The sequence below is a fragment of the Oryx dammah genome, unplaced genomic scaffold, assembly GCF_014754425.2.
Source record: "Oryx dammah isolate SB20612 unplaced genomic scaffold, SCBI_Odam_1.1 HiC_scaffold_28, whole genome shotgun sequence".
NCBI classification, from domain to species: Eukaryota; Metazoa; Chordata; class Mammalia; order Artiodactyla; family Bovidae; genus Oryx; species Oryx dammah.
Genome location: NW_024070212.1, coordinates 92,343,735 through 92,361,872, shown reverse-complemented (window position 1 = coordinate 92,361,872; position 18,138 = coordinate 92,343,735). Strand labels below are relative to the sequence as shown.

Sequence of the window (18,138 nt, the reverse complement as noted above, 5' to 3'; positions counted from 1 at the left end):
TGTGTCAATCTGCCTAATTCTCTCTCTGTTACTCAATATAAATGCTCAAAAACACAAGAGTTAATTTTCAGATAGCCTCAAGGCCATCTTGAGACTCACATGACAGAGAGTGGCAGAATTAAAACTCCAGGGACACTTCCAAAAAGAGGAACAATGTCCACCCCAGTTTCAACTTGGTCACAGATAATATTTTAAAAGAGTTTGACTTCTAGTACCTGTTCTTGGTAATGAAATTCATTATCTTCAATTTTCTGAATCTCTTCAAAAATTCTGTGAAAAAAGAAAATTATAATTAGAAGACATATTTAAATTTCTCATTGGAATCATCAGCAAGAAAAGAGAAGTATAAAAATAAACAGAATGCCCACATAACCTGTATATTTAACATACATTCACATGTAGAATAATAAGGGTATGGAACCAATAACAGAAATTTAAAAGTGAAAAGTATTAGTCACTCAGTTGTGTCTGACTCTTTGTGACCCCATGGACTGCAGGCTACCTGGCTCCTCTGTCTATAGGGTTCTCTAGGCAAGAATATTGGAGTGGGCTGCCATTCCCTTCTCCAGGGGATCTTCCTGACCTGGGATGGAACCTGGGTCTCCTGCACTGCAGGCAGATTCTTTTACCATCTGAGCCACCAGGGGAGTCCCTAGGTAAGTGAAGTTTAAGCAAGAAATGCCTGGAACACCATCAAGGTAGGCCTAATCCATGTCTATTGGCAGCCTGAAGGCTAAAACATACTAGGATTGACCCTTGGTCTAATTCTAATAAGTGTATATATATATATAAATATTACCTTTTCTCTGGGCCAAGCTTTTGCAGCATTTTTAAATACTGGAAGACAGTATGAGCAACCTAAAAACAAAGCATCTAATTATACTGTTGCATAAAGTGATATCTATATAACTTTAAAACCCCTCCATTTTAATGATTTACCTCATAGAAATGTTCATAACCCTCATCAGTCAATGTAATAGAAATGCTGAACACTGAGTAAGTAGAATTTTGCTCGAATCCTGTCTCACCATTTCCACCAAAGAGTGCAAGAGCCCAGCACCTACAGTGAGGAGAAAAAATTATTCCAATCGGTATCTTGGGATTGACAGTCCACAAATGCTTCAAATTAACAAAACAGGTAGGCCTTCTATGTAAAATTTGGTAAGCCCAGACTTTGAAGCAAACATGGCTTCCAATAGTAAGTTTAAAAGTACAATTTTTTTTTACAAAGTACAAAGCTTCCCAAGGAATTGTAGTGCATACAGAAATGACCAGAAGGAAATAATAGTTGTATTTACTCCTTCAATGGAAACCCTAATATTATAACACAGTAAAATATTAAGTTTCATGAAGCTACAGTAATTTTTTGTTGAAGAGAACAGCACAAAATATTTAGAAGCATGTTTTCTGGAAAGCATTTCTCTCTCTCTCTCTCTCTCTCTTTTGGCCACACTGCTCAGCTTGCAGGATCTTGGTTCCCCCACCAGGGACTGAATCTGGGCCCTTGACAGTTAAAGCATGGAGTCCTAACCACTGGACCGCCCGGGAATTCCCCTGGGAGGCATTTCTCACATCTCATTTTGAATGATCTCCCAGAAGAAGCCTTAAAAGGCACTTTAGATACAGCCCTACTTAGAATGTTAAGTAAGCTCTTTGAGACCATCAGCTAACCTGACTGCACAGGTTATATAGGAAAAAATCAGTAAGACTATATTTTTTCTAACTAGAATAATCCTGACAGTCTAAAATAAGAAAAGAGGAAGCCAGATGAAAAATTTGAAATTCTAATAAAGTACAGTAAGATTAAAAGGTTATATAAATCTAAAATCATATAACATTTATTATATAAAGAATATATTTAATTTCATTCACTTTTTCTTTTCTAGTAACCCTGCCCCCTCAGGATTCTTTGAATAATTTAGTACACATCAATGTTTTAAAGTCTTTAAATTTCTCATCCACCTTCCATTCTTGCAAGGAATTACTTTAATGTGTTTTGGTCCTGATTCTAAAGTTATATTTCTATTATTTGACTAGGTAACTTAAACAAGTGCTTAAATGCTTTAGGAAACATTCTGGCTATTTTCTAAAACACATGGCTGTTCACAGTCCCACATATTTCTATAATTTATCCACCCAATGAAGTTTTCATTAAAGTCCACCTTCTGAGGTGAGAAAGGCTGGAGATCCACAGCATTTAAAATTGACTTTATTATTGTTCAAATGCAAATTCTTGATTAGAGCTAACCTTTTATGTAATTCAGGACTCATGGTTCTATAAAACTGTTGTCTTATTTTTCAGAGATTGCTACAATGAAAATATTTATTAAATACTTGCTTTTTTCTAAGGTAAGAAAGAATGCTGCCTTTGCCTTCATGTCCAACCAGCCAAGAGATATAATGAAGTGGTTTCACCCTTAAAAAAAAAAGTTAAGATCAGAAATTTTAAAATATTACGGTATAAATACCTTAATTTTACTTTAGAAAATCTTACTTCTGAGACTGATATTTGAGAATGTGGTTATAAACTTGTTTTCACATAAATTCCATTAAACATGAAATTATAATTAATTTGATAGCAGCAAGACAAAAACACTTGCTTCTTTGTTAAAATAAATTTTTCCCCACAAAAGCTAATTTACTGGAAGTTCATATATCTAGAATAAACATTGGGTTAAAACAAATACACAGTCTATTAAGAAAAAAACAACTAGATCAAAACATATAGAAATGGTACAGTCTTTGGAAAACAGAATCATGGATGACTTTTTTCTACTTTTTAGTAGTTCTCAAGATTTCTACAATGAATTACTTTAGTAATCAGGCAGAGGATAAACAAGGCTTTGCTAATTAAGAAAACAAAATAAGAAAATGCAAAAAAGAGGAAGAATGGTGTATATATAGTATAATTCCATTTCCATAAAAAGATATGTTTTATATTTATTATTTTAATGTCTGAAGGATATACAAGAATCTATTAATGTTAGGCATATTTGTGAGGACAGAGGAGATGCAGAGTTTCACTTTTTACTTAATATTCTTTGTCCTTAATATTACATAAGCATACTATTTTTCTAATCAAAATTCAAAACAAATGGAATAAACTTTTAAATATGCATATGATCATTTTAACATTTTTGGGGATACTCTAACATACAACCAATGAATATTACTACTTCCTATATTATCCCTACACTAAAAAAAACAAACAGACAACACACCTGTTCTCTGCTTTCTAAATGGAGGCATACTGATCTTGTTTGTTAACTTCAAGGGACTAGATTGTTAAAAGCATTTTTTACTGAACTGAGCTTAAGCAATACACATTACTTTTCTTTCCTTCTGCTTGTGTGTCTTCTTGGGTTTGTTTTGTTGGTAACAGTTTTAGAAACTTAAGCTAACTTTTTATCAGTTCATTAGCATTTATTTCTAACAAGAGAAGCCTCTGTACCCACTTAATGATCCTAACCTTTAAAAAACTTCTTAGCTCATGTATATGGCTCCTGTAAGATAATTATAAGAATAAACTGAAACGTTTTCCTAACTTCTACAAATCTGACCTAACTCATTCCCAACTCAAGTAAGTTCTTGAGATTTATGCTGTAGTTGTATGCCAGGCTCAAAATTACTTAATTTTACTTTTCACAAGATCAAAGTAAGTGGTTACCACTAATAAATAAATCATAAGCTAATATATATTTATATTCAAAGTACTAAAGAAATTATTACAAAAGTTAGAATTCACACTGAGATACTTAATTTAAAACACTCAGGAAAAACAACTAATCCTAAGAAAACTCTAGCTTTTATATCCAGGAAGATATTAAAACATATAGCAAAGGCAAAAATCCTGAAGTAGTGGTGTCCCAGTTTATGATCTTACCTGCATTTATAAATCTGGAGTGCCCAAATTTAAACCACTCAGTATGCTTTTAAAATATGATTCTCAGTCAGTATCTAATGGAGTAAATTTGCCTTTGAACTCTTACCTGTAATACTGCTGTTGAGGGGGAAGTGCCCACGTGATGGTCAGAGCATGGATTTTTCTAATTGGAACAACTGAACAAAAATATTTTTCAGAAGAGCAGACATAAGTGTTTCTCCACAACTTATATATACTATGTTACATGAAATTTTAAAAAATTCTATATATTTCATCCTCTAATAAGCAGGGGAAAGTTAAAACACAATGCAATTATTATTTCAAGTTGCCAATTTTCCACTTTGAATAGTGCAATTTTGTAAATTTCTTTTCAATTTGGTTTCACAGATAGAGAAGGCATGGATAAAAGAACTATGAAATATGAACACCCCTAAGGATGGATCCCTTTTTGCAAGAACAGGTACTTGACTAGGAATAAGGAGACTCATTGCTGAAATCTAGCTCTACTACTATCTTGCTATGTGAGTTTATAGGACTTTGAGAAAATAAACTGCATGTAACTCCTTCTGAATTGGTTATGGTATTATGAGTTGGGGTAAATTAAAGTAACTCTAAGATTCTTCCCAGTGCTACTATTCTACGATTCTTTGAAGAGAAAATCTACAGTCAGAAAAAATACAACCAAAAATAAGCTGTCTCTGGGAAGAGTCAGCTTAGTTAGAATGGAGGCAGCAGCAAATAAAGTGTGTGACAAAAGTCACTGGTCAGAGAAAACAAAGAGGAAAGAGACTGGCAAGTGGGGTGAAGAAGAAGGAGAAGGGAATAATTAGCCAATTAGGAGAAACAAAAATATTTGCCATGATAGAAAAAAGTAAAGAAAGAGAAATGGTGAATTAGGAATGCTTTTGCAATATTTACTATAGGCAAATTGTTAAGTAAATTATAGCATAACCATGTAATGGCTCATTGGGTGGTTATTACAAACATAATATTAAATGAAAAAAGCAAGAGACAGAAGTGTATATACTTTATAATCTTAACTATGTTATGAAAATATATGTACAGAGACTCAAAAGAAAATTTGCCAAAACCACTTCTCTGGATGGTAAGATTTACAGGTGACTCCCCCCACCCATTTTTTTTTAACACTAAATTTGTCTCATTTAATAAAAATTAGTTTTACAGTGAAGATAAACGGAAGTTATTTCCAAAGTGTTTTCCCATCCTCTATTTTTGTCTTTAAAAGGCAAAAAAGAGCAGAATATAGATAAAGCAGGAAAGAAAAAAAAAAAAAAAACACCAAGAACAAGAGGAAACGAGAGAAAAATAGAAGAAAGCACAAAACAGAGTCAAGCAGCATCAAGGTACCAGACCAATGAATCTGCTACTAGTTAGTGGCCTGCTATCTGTCACTAGTTGGATTTCCATTGTCTATCTACTTCCTTTCCAATCTAGCTGTACTTTCTGTTGTATTCTCATTTTCAAAGAAAATTGGCAGCCCCAATTAAGTTTTAGAGAATGTGCTAAAGTTATTTCAAATAGTTTTAAACCTTTGGTTCACGAACCTCTATAAAGTTTGTTAAATGCTGGTGTGTCAAATGGATCCGTTAAATGGCCAAAGTTTGGTTTGGGTAACCCACTGAAAATAAAACAAATACATTAAAATTTAATTGGCAAAAGCCTTTATAAGCAGTATTTTTAGGGATACCTAAACTGATAGGTATTTATAATCTATTCTATGTGCCCCTGGTTGAGAAGCATCCTAGGCATAAGCGAATAGATGGCAAGAAAGCCACAAAATCCTGAACTACACAAACTATTCTTAACTTCAACCCCAATAACTCAAATACTTTTAAAACTCACGGGAGACAGAAAACAATGAATTGAAGGGACCTCCCCTCCCAATATTTACTGTCTCTATCAGTCCCATTCAACTTTAGTTCTTGTCTTAGTAGAAAGCCATTTCAGAGAGAAAGTTTATACCAGAGATATTTTTTTGATACAACAAATACACAGAGTGATTCTTAGGAATAAAGTATGGTATTAAGCACTGTGGTATTTAAAAAACTTGGATTCTTCCTTCTAAAGGCTTTGCACACAGTTGAATATACTGTTAACTAATATTTCTCCTAAACATGGTCAATATGAAATCAGTATTAATTACCCAGAAGACTTTTTAACCTGTCTAAGGAACCAAAGTTCTTAATGAATAATATTTAAAAGAATTTTTTTAATTTAAAATTCTTATCAGGGATTGACCAACAAGACCTAGTGAATCCCTCTATTCTATATGTGCTGTGCTTAGGTGCTCAGTCTTATCTGACTCTTTGTGACCTCGTGGACAATAGCCTGCCAGGCTCCTCTGTCCATGGGGAGAATCGACAGAATTCTCCAGGCAAGAATACTGGAGTGGGAGGCCATCCCCTCCTCCAGGGGGTCTTCCCAACCCAGGGATCAAACCCAGGTCTCGCACATTGCAAGCAGATTCTTTACCATCTGAGCCACCAGGGAAGCCCCTCTATTCAATATCTTTATGATTTTATTAGTAAAGTTTCACAGTGAAACACATTTTAATCTGTCACTTGATACTTAAGGAGCTAATATTCATTTTTTATCAAAACAAATAAAACAACCCCATAACGTTGGCATGGCTTTCATTATCTTTCCTTACTTAAAAGTACTGTTAGTATCAATGGAAATTTACATTAAGTGAGATAATAATAACCGATAAGTTGTTATTACAAATTATTCTAACATTTTTAAAACTAATTTCTCTTTCATAAATTTAAAACAAATTGTCTTGGAATGAAGAACTGGAAAAGTCTAGCTTACTCACCTGATACAAGAAAAAAACAATCTGATTTCATTTAGTTTACTAAAATGCAAACTGCTAAGAGTGAGAAGAGAAACTTATTTGCTTAAGACTTAAATTTTTTGTATTCTCTGTAATAAAAAATATAACAATAAAGTAACTTTTAAATATGTGTATTATTTTTATGAATTTGAAGTGGACCAAAAAATAGCAGCTTTCTGAGCTGGAGCTCTACATCCAATTTCGAATAAAAGGCAATTTGATTTGAATATATGCAACAGGCTTTTCAGGTAATATGTAAAGTGAATTATCATCTACAAGATTATTCTTTTGTGAGGGAAAAGCATTCCAAGTTCCAAACCACTGACTTAAAAAACAAACCTTCAGAACATAATTTGTTCTGAGGCAAGGGATACATGTAAGTATATGTATATTCTACTTCTCAATACAATAATACAGTTTCAAGCACTGGACACACTAACAGAAAAGCTCTTAAGAAACATAAAATGAGGCATAAATTCTTCAGAGTTACTGCTTACTATAAATTTACAAGCTTGGAATTTTGAACTACAGAAACTATGGAAACTTGGGTATTCAAGTCAGTTTTCCCTCTCAAAGGCTGTGTTATCTAAACTACTTTAGGTCTTAATTTAATTACCCGTTTAAAAAAATAAACTAAAAGCAAAAAACAGCCTCTTTAACTGCATGATTAACTCCATGATTTATGAAAATAAATGTCTTACTTGTTTGGTATCTGAGAGAAGATTTCAGTCACCCACTTTTCCAAAGTATCCAGAGTTTCTTTGTGGAGAAGGCAGGAAGGAGACAAGAAAGGCAATGTTGTTATTAAAAGTAGAAATGCAATTAGATTTCTCATGGATCTTTAGCTATAAAACAAAGGAATACTTTAATTTGGGCATCACTTGCCACTCCTTAACCAGTAATCAGTAACAGGAAAAATAACTATTTAAGAAAGTCTTGAGATACATATAATTTAATTTTGTTGAGACTCCTTTATTCTTTCTTCCTAGTGAATTTAGAGAAAGCACACAAGTAGAAAAAAAGTTTTTGCTAGGCAAGAGTGAAGGACCAAGAGATGAGAATACATCAATCACCATTCCAAAACTTACCTCCTCTAAGGTTTCTCTTAACTAACCTACACTACACTGACCCTTCTCAGCAGCTCCTCAGTACTATTATATTCCATTTGTTTTACATCAATATACACTTGCTGAGGTCTTCTTAGGTTGATATGATTTCTATCTTCTCTCGATTCTTTTTCTTATATTTCATAAGAAATTCTTTTGAAATTTCTAGTAAAACAGGAGTTCTAAATGAAAAAGGAAATCTTTTAGTCTTATCCCAGTGATTCATTACCATCACCATCACTGGATATTACTTGTTAGTTCCAACAGACACATGAGTTTCACTAACTCAAAAAGAGATGCCCCAGGATATATAAAACAAGATGCAAATCAGTAATCAAGTTCTGAATTTACTCCATACTATTTATATTGATATCTAACTTGTAAATGATACAATAAATGCTGACGCTCCAAACTGACTCTAGATTGGACAAAGTTCTCTTACTGAATATGTGGGACTTATTTTAGAAATTTGCAAGAAGCATTAATATACTTGTATTTACTATCACAGAAGAAAAGAATGCAAAAGAATCAATACCCAGTTGAAGAAAAATGCATGTTCATGACAGATTTGGAAACAAAAATTAGTTTTAAATTGCAAATTAACATTACATACTAAATATAGAATTGCCAACTTTAATAAATGTTGTAAAAGGAACTGAGATGCATATTTGCAGTCTAAATGCCATATCCATACCTTATGTTCATGTTAACTTTAGTGGACTAATTTTGATTCTAAATATAAAAATGTTTCATAATTAAGTGCCAAATCAGCTCTGATCTTAATTTTGACAATGAGAGAGTAAAATTTTATAAAAGGGAAAATTACATTAGGGTGAGAATATTTGTTTTTCAAAAAGAAATATACAAACTGAGGTATATCAAATGTGTATCAAATATACAAATATGAAATATATCAAAATGTATAGTTTAGCAAATGACTGACTGAAAAGTAACCTAAGGAGACTACAATATAAAGAAAACAAAAGAAAGATACTATGATTTCTTTAATGACAAAAGTTGATACAACATTATCTTCACTAAAGATAAAAGAAGGAAAAGTGTAGAAGTGACAAATATTTTCACATTTAAGATATTTCTGCTAGCATCACCATGATAGGCTTCAATTAATCATGCCATTTTATTGGACCCTATGTAATGATGAAAAAACAAACACTGTGCCCTCTAAGAGTTTATGATTAACACAGATTACATGCAAAAGCAGAGATGATAAAGGCAGCAGCCAAATGCTGCTCAAAAGACCAATTCACAATCGATTAGTACATTAATACAGTAACAATAGCCAAGAGATAAGACTTATGTCTATAAGAGAAAAATATTTGTCTGAGAATCAGATGATCTTGTGTGTCCCTGAACTTTGCCTCTTTAAATTCTGATTTCCTTTAGTTCATATTAGGATCAACCACTAAAGTAAGTTAACAGTGCACAGCAACACTGATATGACAGACAAATCCTAAAAAAGCACTACTTTCAAGTAATTCTAAGGGCCATAGTAGACAATATTACCTTTGGATTGAACCACTAAAGTCATGTAATGAGCAGAATAGTAACGCATCCAGAATTCTCTCAATCTAGCATGTGTATCAGTATTATTTCTTTTGGGCTCATGTTTGAGAGTTTCAGCATTTCCTATAAAAAAATGAAAAAGATTATAGATATGACTAAGTTTACTGTATTAAAAGGCTCTACACTGGTGGTGCATCCTCTGCTACTATATACAACTAAGGAAATAACCCAAGTGACTCAAAATACTGAAACAGTTTATAATAATAAGACAAAAATTCACAAGAAACAATTTCAAGGTATATTTTAACACATAAGGAATTAATCTCTAGTTAGCAATACCTCAACAACAGTTGCCTTATACTTCCTTTCTTAATAATTAGTCTATTAGGTTTTATCTATGAATTATTTTAGTAATATTCTGCATAATTCTCAAATATAAACCACATACAGCCAGGATGCCATATAGAGAATAGTAGTAGTAGTGAAGTCGCTCAGTCGTGTCCGACTCTTTGCGACCGCGTGGGACTGTATGTAGCCTACCAGGCTTCACCGATCATGGATTTCTCCAGGCAAGAATACTGGAGTGGGTTACCATTTCCTTCTCCAGGGTGTCTTCTGACCCAGGGATCGAACCCAGGTCTCCCGCATTAGAGGCAGATGCTTTAACCTCTGAGCCACCAGGGAAGCCAATAAGAAAACAAGCAAATCATCCTTTGAATGATTGGTCTAAATGCCATTAGGCCAACTCATTCCAGATTCTACTCTGTAGTCAAGAGGATTAATATAAGGCTATAATAACTGAATTCTAACACTAAGAAACAGCCATTATGAAAAACAGGCACCATTTAAACAGCTTACCAATTAAACAAAATTAGGTCACAGCTCAAAAACTACTAGAGAAATCATTTGCTCAATCTCTGTTAATAAAGGCAAATTCAGTTGGGGTAGAGCACATATTTTATAACGCACTTTTATAAGAGGTTCAAATCCCATAATCCACCATTATCATATTTAAGCAAATTAACTTCTCTGAGTCTGTTTCTTTATCTTTAAATGGAGATTATGGTACCCAGGTTCATAACATTGTTATGACGATTGAATGGGATAATTCACACTGTGGTAGTAGAGCATCTGGCACCCAAAAAACATTTTCTAAATATTAGGTGCTATTCCTCATATATCCAACAATAAGGAACCAAAATACAGGCATATTTAACTGCTTTCTATTTGAAAAGCTACCTACCTACCTACCCCAAAACGTAAAAAGTACCTAACTACCTTACCTTTCCATTATTTATAAACCCTTCATGCTCTCAATCTTTCTTTACTAGAAAATATGAAACACGATGAAGTATTTAGTCTCTTACCCCAAAAAAATTTCCCCATAGGATGTCCAGGTCTAGCAAGGCTTCCAAACAACATTTCCTTTCTGTTTGCATCAGAGGGTCTTGCAAGCTGATATTCTGTCAATTTTAAAGAAATATTTTTAATAAAATTAAATTCAGTATCTTGATTTACTATCTGGAAATTCAGGCTTAAAGAACTGAAAGTAAGGAAGTAACAAAAATTAATTTTATAAATCATGTGTAGTAAGACTGAAGTGAGAAATTCAATGATCTAGGACAAATTCTAAGACTTAATATATTCTGTAATTTTGGGTAGTCAATTCACCTTTCTAGAGATTTTCCTTTATTTTCAAATGCAACAGGTAGTTAATGACCTGAAAGTTTCAAGTCTAGAATATGAGAACTAAAATATTGCCTGCCATATCAGTAAACAAAGGATGTTATAGTCATCAAGCCATCACATTAAAGCTGCAGGGACAGTGTGCCCTAAGGAAACTCAGCATGAGAAAACATAGGATACTGGCCCCAGATAGCTGAGATACTATCAAAGAAATGATTTCAGTGAGTCCAGACTCTTACATCTTCCCATACATAGAAAAGCACTAAATTCCTTACCTTGAGATATCTTATTTTCTTTTATTAACAGTAATCTTTTGATGTTCCAACTACCTGGTCTCTTGTTGCAAAAAACTCCTATATATCCTGGCTCCCTGATCCCCCTTGCCACTTTGGAACAGTTTTCTCAGCATTATCTGAGATGCTGTGTCCCAGGCTTCAAGTCCTCAGAGAACCCGTCAAGTAAAACATAACTCTCTCAACTTTTAGGCTGTGCATTTTTATTCAGTCAACAGATGCTATGTCCAAGATTTTATTAATGAAGGTGCTAATAAAATGTTAGATCAAATTCCTTATTATCTGAGAACTTTGCCATACATATTATTTAAATTTCCTCCAAAGCCAACTATGTAGGTAATAAAGTACTAATGGTTAAAAACAATCACTTTGAAGCCAGAAATATCTTGGCTAGAATCCAAGTTCTGCAATTCCTAAGCTGCACAACATTGAGGAAGTTATCTAACTTCCTAGATTCTATTTTTCATCTAGAGTATGGAGTTACTAGTACCAAGCTCAAAGGATTTTTTAAAATAAGATATATTCCTATACTGAACATCTACTATACAGCAGGTACTACTAAACTAGTTGCTGGAGGTAGAAAGTTCAGAATCAAAGCAGAGTCAAGATATCAGGCTGAAGAGATAAAGAAGAAACAATTTTTGCCTCAGTTTCACTGCATGTCAAGGATAATGGAGGTAACAATCATAATGATGCACATAATAAGCTCAATAAATGTTAGCTATTATTACTTAAAGGAATAATGGTAAGACATTACCAATGTTTAATAAGGAGAGTAACACTATCATTATCATAGATCTAGACTTCAGTAAGTTCATTCTGGTTGTAAAAGTAGACACAGGAAAACTGATGAGGAGCCATCACTGTTATACTTGGAAAAGAGAGCGAAAACCAAAGTGGTGATGGAAGAGATGGAAAGTAGTAGAAACATATATGAAATAACACACTTCAGTTACAAGTCGTGAAGTCTAAATCAAAGATGAGACAGTAAAAAAATATATCATTTCCATATCTGGAAAGCATACACAGTAAAAAGTATATATATATAGCTTCAACAGAGCAAAATTTTTAAATCTCTGTAAAAATATGAAGATATGATGGCTATAATACAGAAGAAACAATTCATTAAGTGTGAAAGACTGAACAATGGCCCCCAAAGATGGCCATATCTTAATCTCCAAAACCTGTGAATGTGTTACCTTATATGGTAAAAGGAAATTTGCACTGTGATTAAATTAATGATCTTGCATGCAGAGACTCTACTAGATTATCTGGGTGGTCCCAATGTAATCAGAGGGTCCTTAAAAGAGAGAGGTAAGAGGATCAATGGTGATTGCAGCCATGAAATTAAAAGATGCTTACTCCTTGGGAGGAAAAGTTATGACCAACCTAGATAGCATATTCAAAGGCAGAGACATTACTTTGCCGACTAAGGCCCGTCTAGTCAAGGCTATGGTTTTTCCTGTGGTCATGTATGGATGTGAGAGTTGGACTGTGAAGAAGGCTGAGTGCCGAAGAATTGATGCTTTTGAACTGTGGTGTTGGAGAAGACTCTTGAGAGTCCCTTGGACTGCAAGGAGATCCCACCAGTCCCTTCTGAAAGAGATCAGCCCTGGGATTTCTTTGGAAGGAATGATGCTAAAGCTGAGACTCCAGTACTTTGGTCACCTCATGTGAAGAGTTGACTCACTGGAAAAGACTCTGATGCTGGGAGGGATTGGGGGCAGGAGGAGAAGGGGACGACAGAGGATGAGATGGCTAGATGGCATCACTGACTCGATGGACGTGAGTCTGAGTGAACTCTGAGAGTTGGTTATGGACAGGGAGGCCTGGAGTGCTGCGATTCATGGGGTCGCAAAGAGTCGGACATGACTGAGCAACTGAACTGAACTGAAGAGGATCAAGGTCAGAAGATGTTAAGACAAAAGCAGGGTCAGATAGCAAAGGAGATTCCACACCAATGGCTCTTAAGATAATGAAAGGAGCCACAGTCTAGGAAAGTAGGTGGTATCTAGAAGGTAGAAAAGGAAACAGATTCTCCCTTGGGGTCGCCAACAGAAATGCAGTCATGAGGGAATATTTTAGATTTCTGACCTCCAAAAGTTTAAGGAAATAAATCTGTTATTTTAAGTCACTGAGTTTCTGGTAATTTGTTACAGCAGCAAAGGAAACTATAACAGAGTAGATATATAAACATATCTACAAAAAGTCATTTAGAATTCCCCTACAACTGATAAAAATAGAGTATAAATACTGAACACTTAGAGAACACACTCAACCACTTGATTATATTAAAAAAGGTTTTGGTCATATCCCCAATCTCAATTACTAAGGTACAATATGTAGGCAATTACACATGATTATGTAGAGTATGAATAATCATTAAAATAAAGAGCTAATCATTAAGAATAATATTTTCTCTACAATCTTATTTTAGCAATAAGTCAATCTGATTTTAAGATCTATCCTGTGTATATTTGTGGCTTCTGTGATTAAATGTATTCAAGAAAATTATAAAACACCGAACAGACCTATCTGCATTGTGCAAACAAATTCTTATACGTTTATGTCTATAACCACTCCACTGAAAGATCAGACCAAAAACAGACTGTCAATGCAGGGCATGGTAATGAAGGTACAACAAGTGATAAATTTAAAACCTAGGAAAGAATCTCTTCCATAAGCAGGAGGAGAAGGAAAAGGAAAATAAAAAGATGAATCTACCATGACAGTTGAATTTCAACTCCTCTCACACTGAATGGGTCATTAAAGCATGCAGGCAACTAAAAACATGCAAATGAGGTGAGAATGATAAAATAAAGATTATTATATCTGAATAAAAGAAAATAACATTCAATTGTGAAGCTTTCAAAAGTGCTTAATAGATTTCATTATTTGTAGATACTGATTCTGGAAAAAGAAAGGCTAAGATGCCTGACTACAATACTGACTTAGACCTGGCCTAGAGCCGTTAACTCTTAATGGCCTGCATACATATGTGTTAACATGTGACACTATTCAATTATAAATGTTTTGTGGCTTTAGCCAAGATAAATTTATGCTGTTTTCATAAAAAATATCAGTATCTACCGATGTGTAAATACTGAGTCCCCAAGTGTTCGTATGTTCAATGTTCACAGAACCTAAACTTCGCTCATCTTAAATTTTCTGATGTGTTATAAATACAAATAAGAGAATAATATATCATAAACAATATGCTAAAAAACTACTTAATGAATACTAGTTTGTTACACCAAAATTTAAGACCTCTCCCATCTCCTTGCATACATGGCATGCTCAGTCACTTCAGTTGTGTCCGACTCTCTGTGACCCCATGGACCACGGCCCGCCAGGGTTCTCTGTCCATGGGATTCTCCAGGCAAAAATACTGGAGTGGGTTGCCATGCGCTCCTCCAGGGGATCATGCCAACCCATGCATCGAACCCACATCTCTCGCACTGCAGGTGGGCTCTTTATCGCTTGAGCCACTGGGAAAGCCCCTTTCATCTCCCTAATCTCAAGTAAATCTTTTATACTTAGGTTAAGTAACTAATGATATATACCTAGCTATTTGTATCGGATTACAAATTGAAACCTAGGTCTCCTATCATCAAAAATAAACAAAAAAACAGAGCCTTTAGCCTAAGTTCATTTTAAACCAAAACTACTTATTGTGTGTGAGTACATATCATATATCAAATATTCAAAATATAATAAAATATATTCTGAATTAAACTTATAAAATTAAATTAGATGTTTAATCTTTTTTGGGGGGCCGCACCACACAGCTAGCAAACTTAGTCTGCCAACCAAAGATTGAGCCCAGGCTCTGGCAGAACAATTTCCTAGTCCGATCACTGGACCATCAGGGTATAACAATGGTTTTAAATGGCAATTTCAACCCACTCTTGAAACTATACAAATAAAAACACACTTGAAAGAATTAAAGACACAGAATATAGTTCCTAGGTTCCCAAAAGGAGGGAAAGCTTTTAGAGTTTTCCTTATTTATTTTAGTTTTCATACATTCAACAAAGTTATCTGGGCCTATGAAAAAAGTTGTGGGTAAGTAAACAACAAAAATGAAGAAAATGAATCTTTGATTATAAGAAGTGACTAGAACTAGGAGGAATCTAACTCCATTCTACCCTCTTTTACTAATAAATTGAGGGCCACAATTAGTGACATTTCTATAAGTAAAACACAGTTTGCTGAGTTGAAAACAAATAGTTCTTTCCAGTCATCTGCAGTTTATTTTGCCTAGTGAAGGCTGCTGCTGCTGCTGCTAAATTGTTTCAGTTGTGTCCGACTCTGTGCGATCCCACAGACAGCAGCCCACCAGGCTCCCCCATCCCTGGGATTCTCTAGGCAAGGACACTGGAGTGGGCTGCCATGTCCTTCTCCAATGCATGAAAGTGAAAAGTGAAAGTGAAGTTGCTCAGTCATGTCCGACTCTTAGCGACCCCATGGACTGCAGCCCACCAGGCTCCTCCGTCCATGGAATTTTCCAGGCAAGAATACTGGAGTGGGGTGCCACTGCCTTCTCCGCTAGTGAAGGCAGTAAATGATTATCAGAAATAGATACACAATCAAACCAAAGGGAAAATGTTACAAAAGGAAGAATTAGTACAAAGATCTGGCCTCTTCAGTCATGCAAGCCAAGCCTAACCTATATGAACTGGAAGTCCCCTCAAGTGTACTATTACATGTTTCTAATGCTAAAATTAAAAGACGCTTACTCCTTGGAAGGAAAGTTATAACCAACCTAGATAGCATATTCAAAGGCAGAGACATTACTTTGCCAACTAAGGTCTGTCTAGTCAAGGCTATGGTTTTTCCAGTGGTCATGTATGGATGTGAGAGTTGGACTGTGAAGAAGGCTGAGCGCCGAAGAATTGATGCTTTTGAACTGTGGTGTTGGAGAAGACTCTTGAGAGTCCCTTGGACTGCAAGGAGATCCCACCAGTCCATTCTGAAGGAGATCAGCCCTGGGATTTCTTTGGAAGGAATGATGCTAAAGCTGAAACTCCAGTACTTTGGCCACCTCATGCAAAGAGTTGACTCACTGGAAAAGACTCTGATGCTGGGAGGGACTGGGGGCAAGAGAAGGGGACGACAGAGGATGAGACGGCTGGATGGCATCACTGACTCGATGGATGTGAATTTGAGTGAACTCCGGGAGTTGGTGATGGACAGGGAGGCCTGGTGTGCTGCGATTCATGGGGTCGAAAAGAGTCGGATGCGACTGAGCGACTGAACTGAACTGAATGCTAAAATAAGGAAGCAGGGTTAATCTGCAGTGATATTATTTATTGATACCCTGTAACTGAGGGATATCTGTTGCACAGTTCTCTAATGAATCCTCACCCTATACAGACACACAGTTTTCCTTATGGTCTTCAATCTTTAAAACACAAAGATAAGAAAGACCATCAAAGTAAAATTAAAAGGTTTCCTGCTCAGGAGTTAAGTTTCTTCATCCATAAACATATCAAAATTATTTTCAAAACTACAGAAGCTAAACCCACAAAGTAACAGAAGTTACTGACACACAGAAGTAACAAAAAATAAGCTATTTTAATATCAGGATGGTACATAAAGTAAAGCCTCAGAGGAAATATTTCTTCATGCAAAGAGTATGTGAACTTCTAAAGTTTGAATACCCAGTATTAGTCTTAAGAATTAAGAATTAGGGTAAGAGGTCAGTCACTGTGGTAAAACCCTCAAAAAAAGCAAAGGCTGAAAAATCAAAAATACATAATCCTTTGATTTATTTCATATCTATACTGAATAGACATTTAATGGCCTCAGTAATAAACATGACATTTCTATTTTAATTTAGCCCTTTATGACATAAAGAGTGATAAAGAATGATAAATGTGCTAATAACTGGATCAATGAAGGGAAAAGCAGTAAGACATAAAGCACTTACCACTATCAACAGCTTCAACTTCTCGGTCAATTGCATCTCTGATCATTAGCGGATGGATGAAAAACTGGGCCCATCTTAAGACACACAAAAAAACACCTGTCTGGTAAAAGCTTTTCACCAGTCAACATCTACTTTTTTAAAGTAAGAAACTTTACTAAGTTGGAGATTTAGTTCATAATCATGCGTATAAAACCTAAACAATATACAGCATTTCTAGATTTTGAAGTCTACAAACCACTTTTTCTCTATTATGAAATATAATACCCATTACAGAAAAATACATAAAACATGAGCATACAGACTGTAAGGCAAATACCGAAGTGGCAACTACTCAGTTCAAGAAATACAACACTGTCAAAACTCTAGAAGCACCCAGCACCCATCTCAGAAGTAATATCATAAATGTTACAGTAATCACTTCTCTGCTTTTCTTGGTAGTTTTAAACATATACATGTATTTCTAGACTGGTGTTTCTTGATTTTTTTTTTCCCATTATCAACCCTAAGGAGACTTTTCAAAAATCTTATTCCAATCACTACCCTATGAAATTTCTGCACACATATAAAGCCAGTTTACATACTGTATGTGTACCTGATTTCATAAGTAAAAAGTATCTGAGGACTACTCTTTTTTAACTTTTTAAGTTAAAATATTAAAGGTTATTATTACTATTTCACTTAATTGTATAACTGTATTTATAAACTTTAACATAATATATTCCTTATGCAGGTTGTGGTACATCAAATTATATATGCAAAATACCCATTTAAATAATAACAGCAATACAATCAAGTTTTTTTAATTAATATTTATTGTCCATCAAGACATTAAAAAGTTAATTTCTTACAATATTTAATAA

General features: G+C 34.5%; 1 protein-coding gene across 2 annotated transcripts in view; it reads right to left on the bottom strand.

Annotated features, from left to right (window-relative positions):
- The window catches only part of NRDC (nardilysin convertase), a 113,541-nt gene that overhangs the window by 35,072 nt on the left and 60,331 nt on the right, over positions 1-18,138 (bottom strand). For both annotated transcript variants that reach the window (XM_040231137.1, XM_040231138.1), the window contains 10 exons: positions 17,279-17,352; positions 10,735-10,830; positions 9,368-9,490; positions 7,439-7,496; positions 5,449-5,522; positions 3,990-4,059; positions 2,339-2,416; positions 940-1,060; positions 800-858; positions 216-270 (listed from right to left, as the gene is read on the bottom strand). In XM_040231137.1, coding sequence (XP_040087071.1) covers positions 216-270; positions 800-858; positions 940-1,060; positions 2,339-2,416; positions 3,990-4,059; positions 5,449-5,522; positions 7,439-7,496; positions 9,368-9,490; positions 10,735-10,830; positions 17,279-17,352 — 808 coding nt within the window. The remainder of the gene's footprint in view (positions 1-215; positions 271-799; positions 859-939; positions 1,061-2,338; positions 2,417-3,989; positions 4,060-5,448; positions 5,523-7,438; positions 7,497-9,367; positions 9,491-10,734; positions 10,831-17,278; positions 17,353-18,138) is intronic.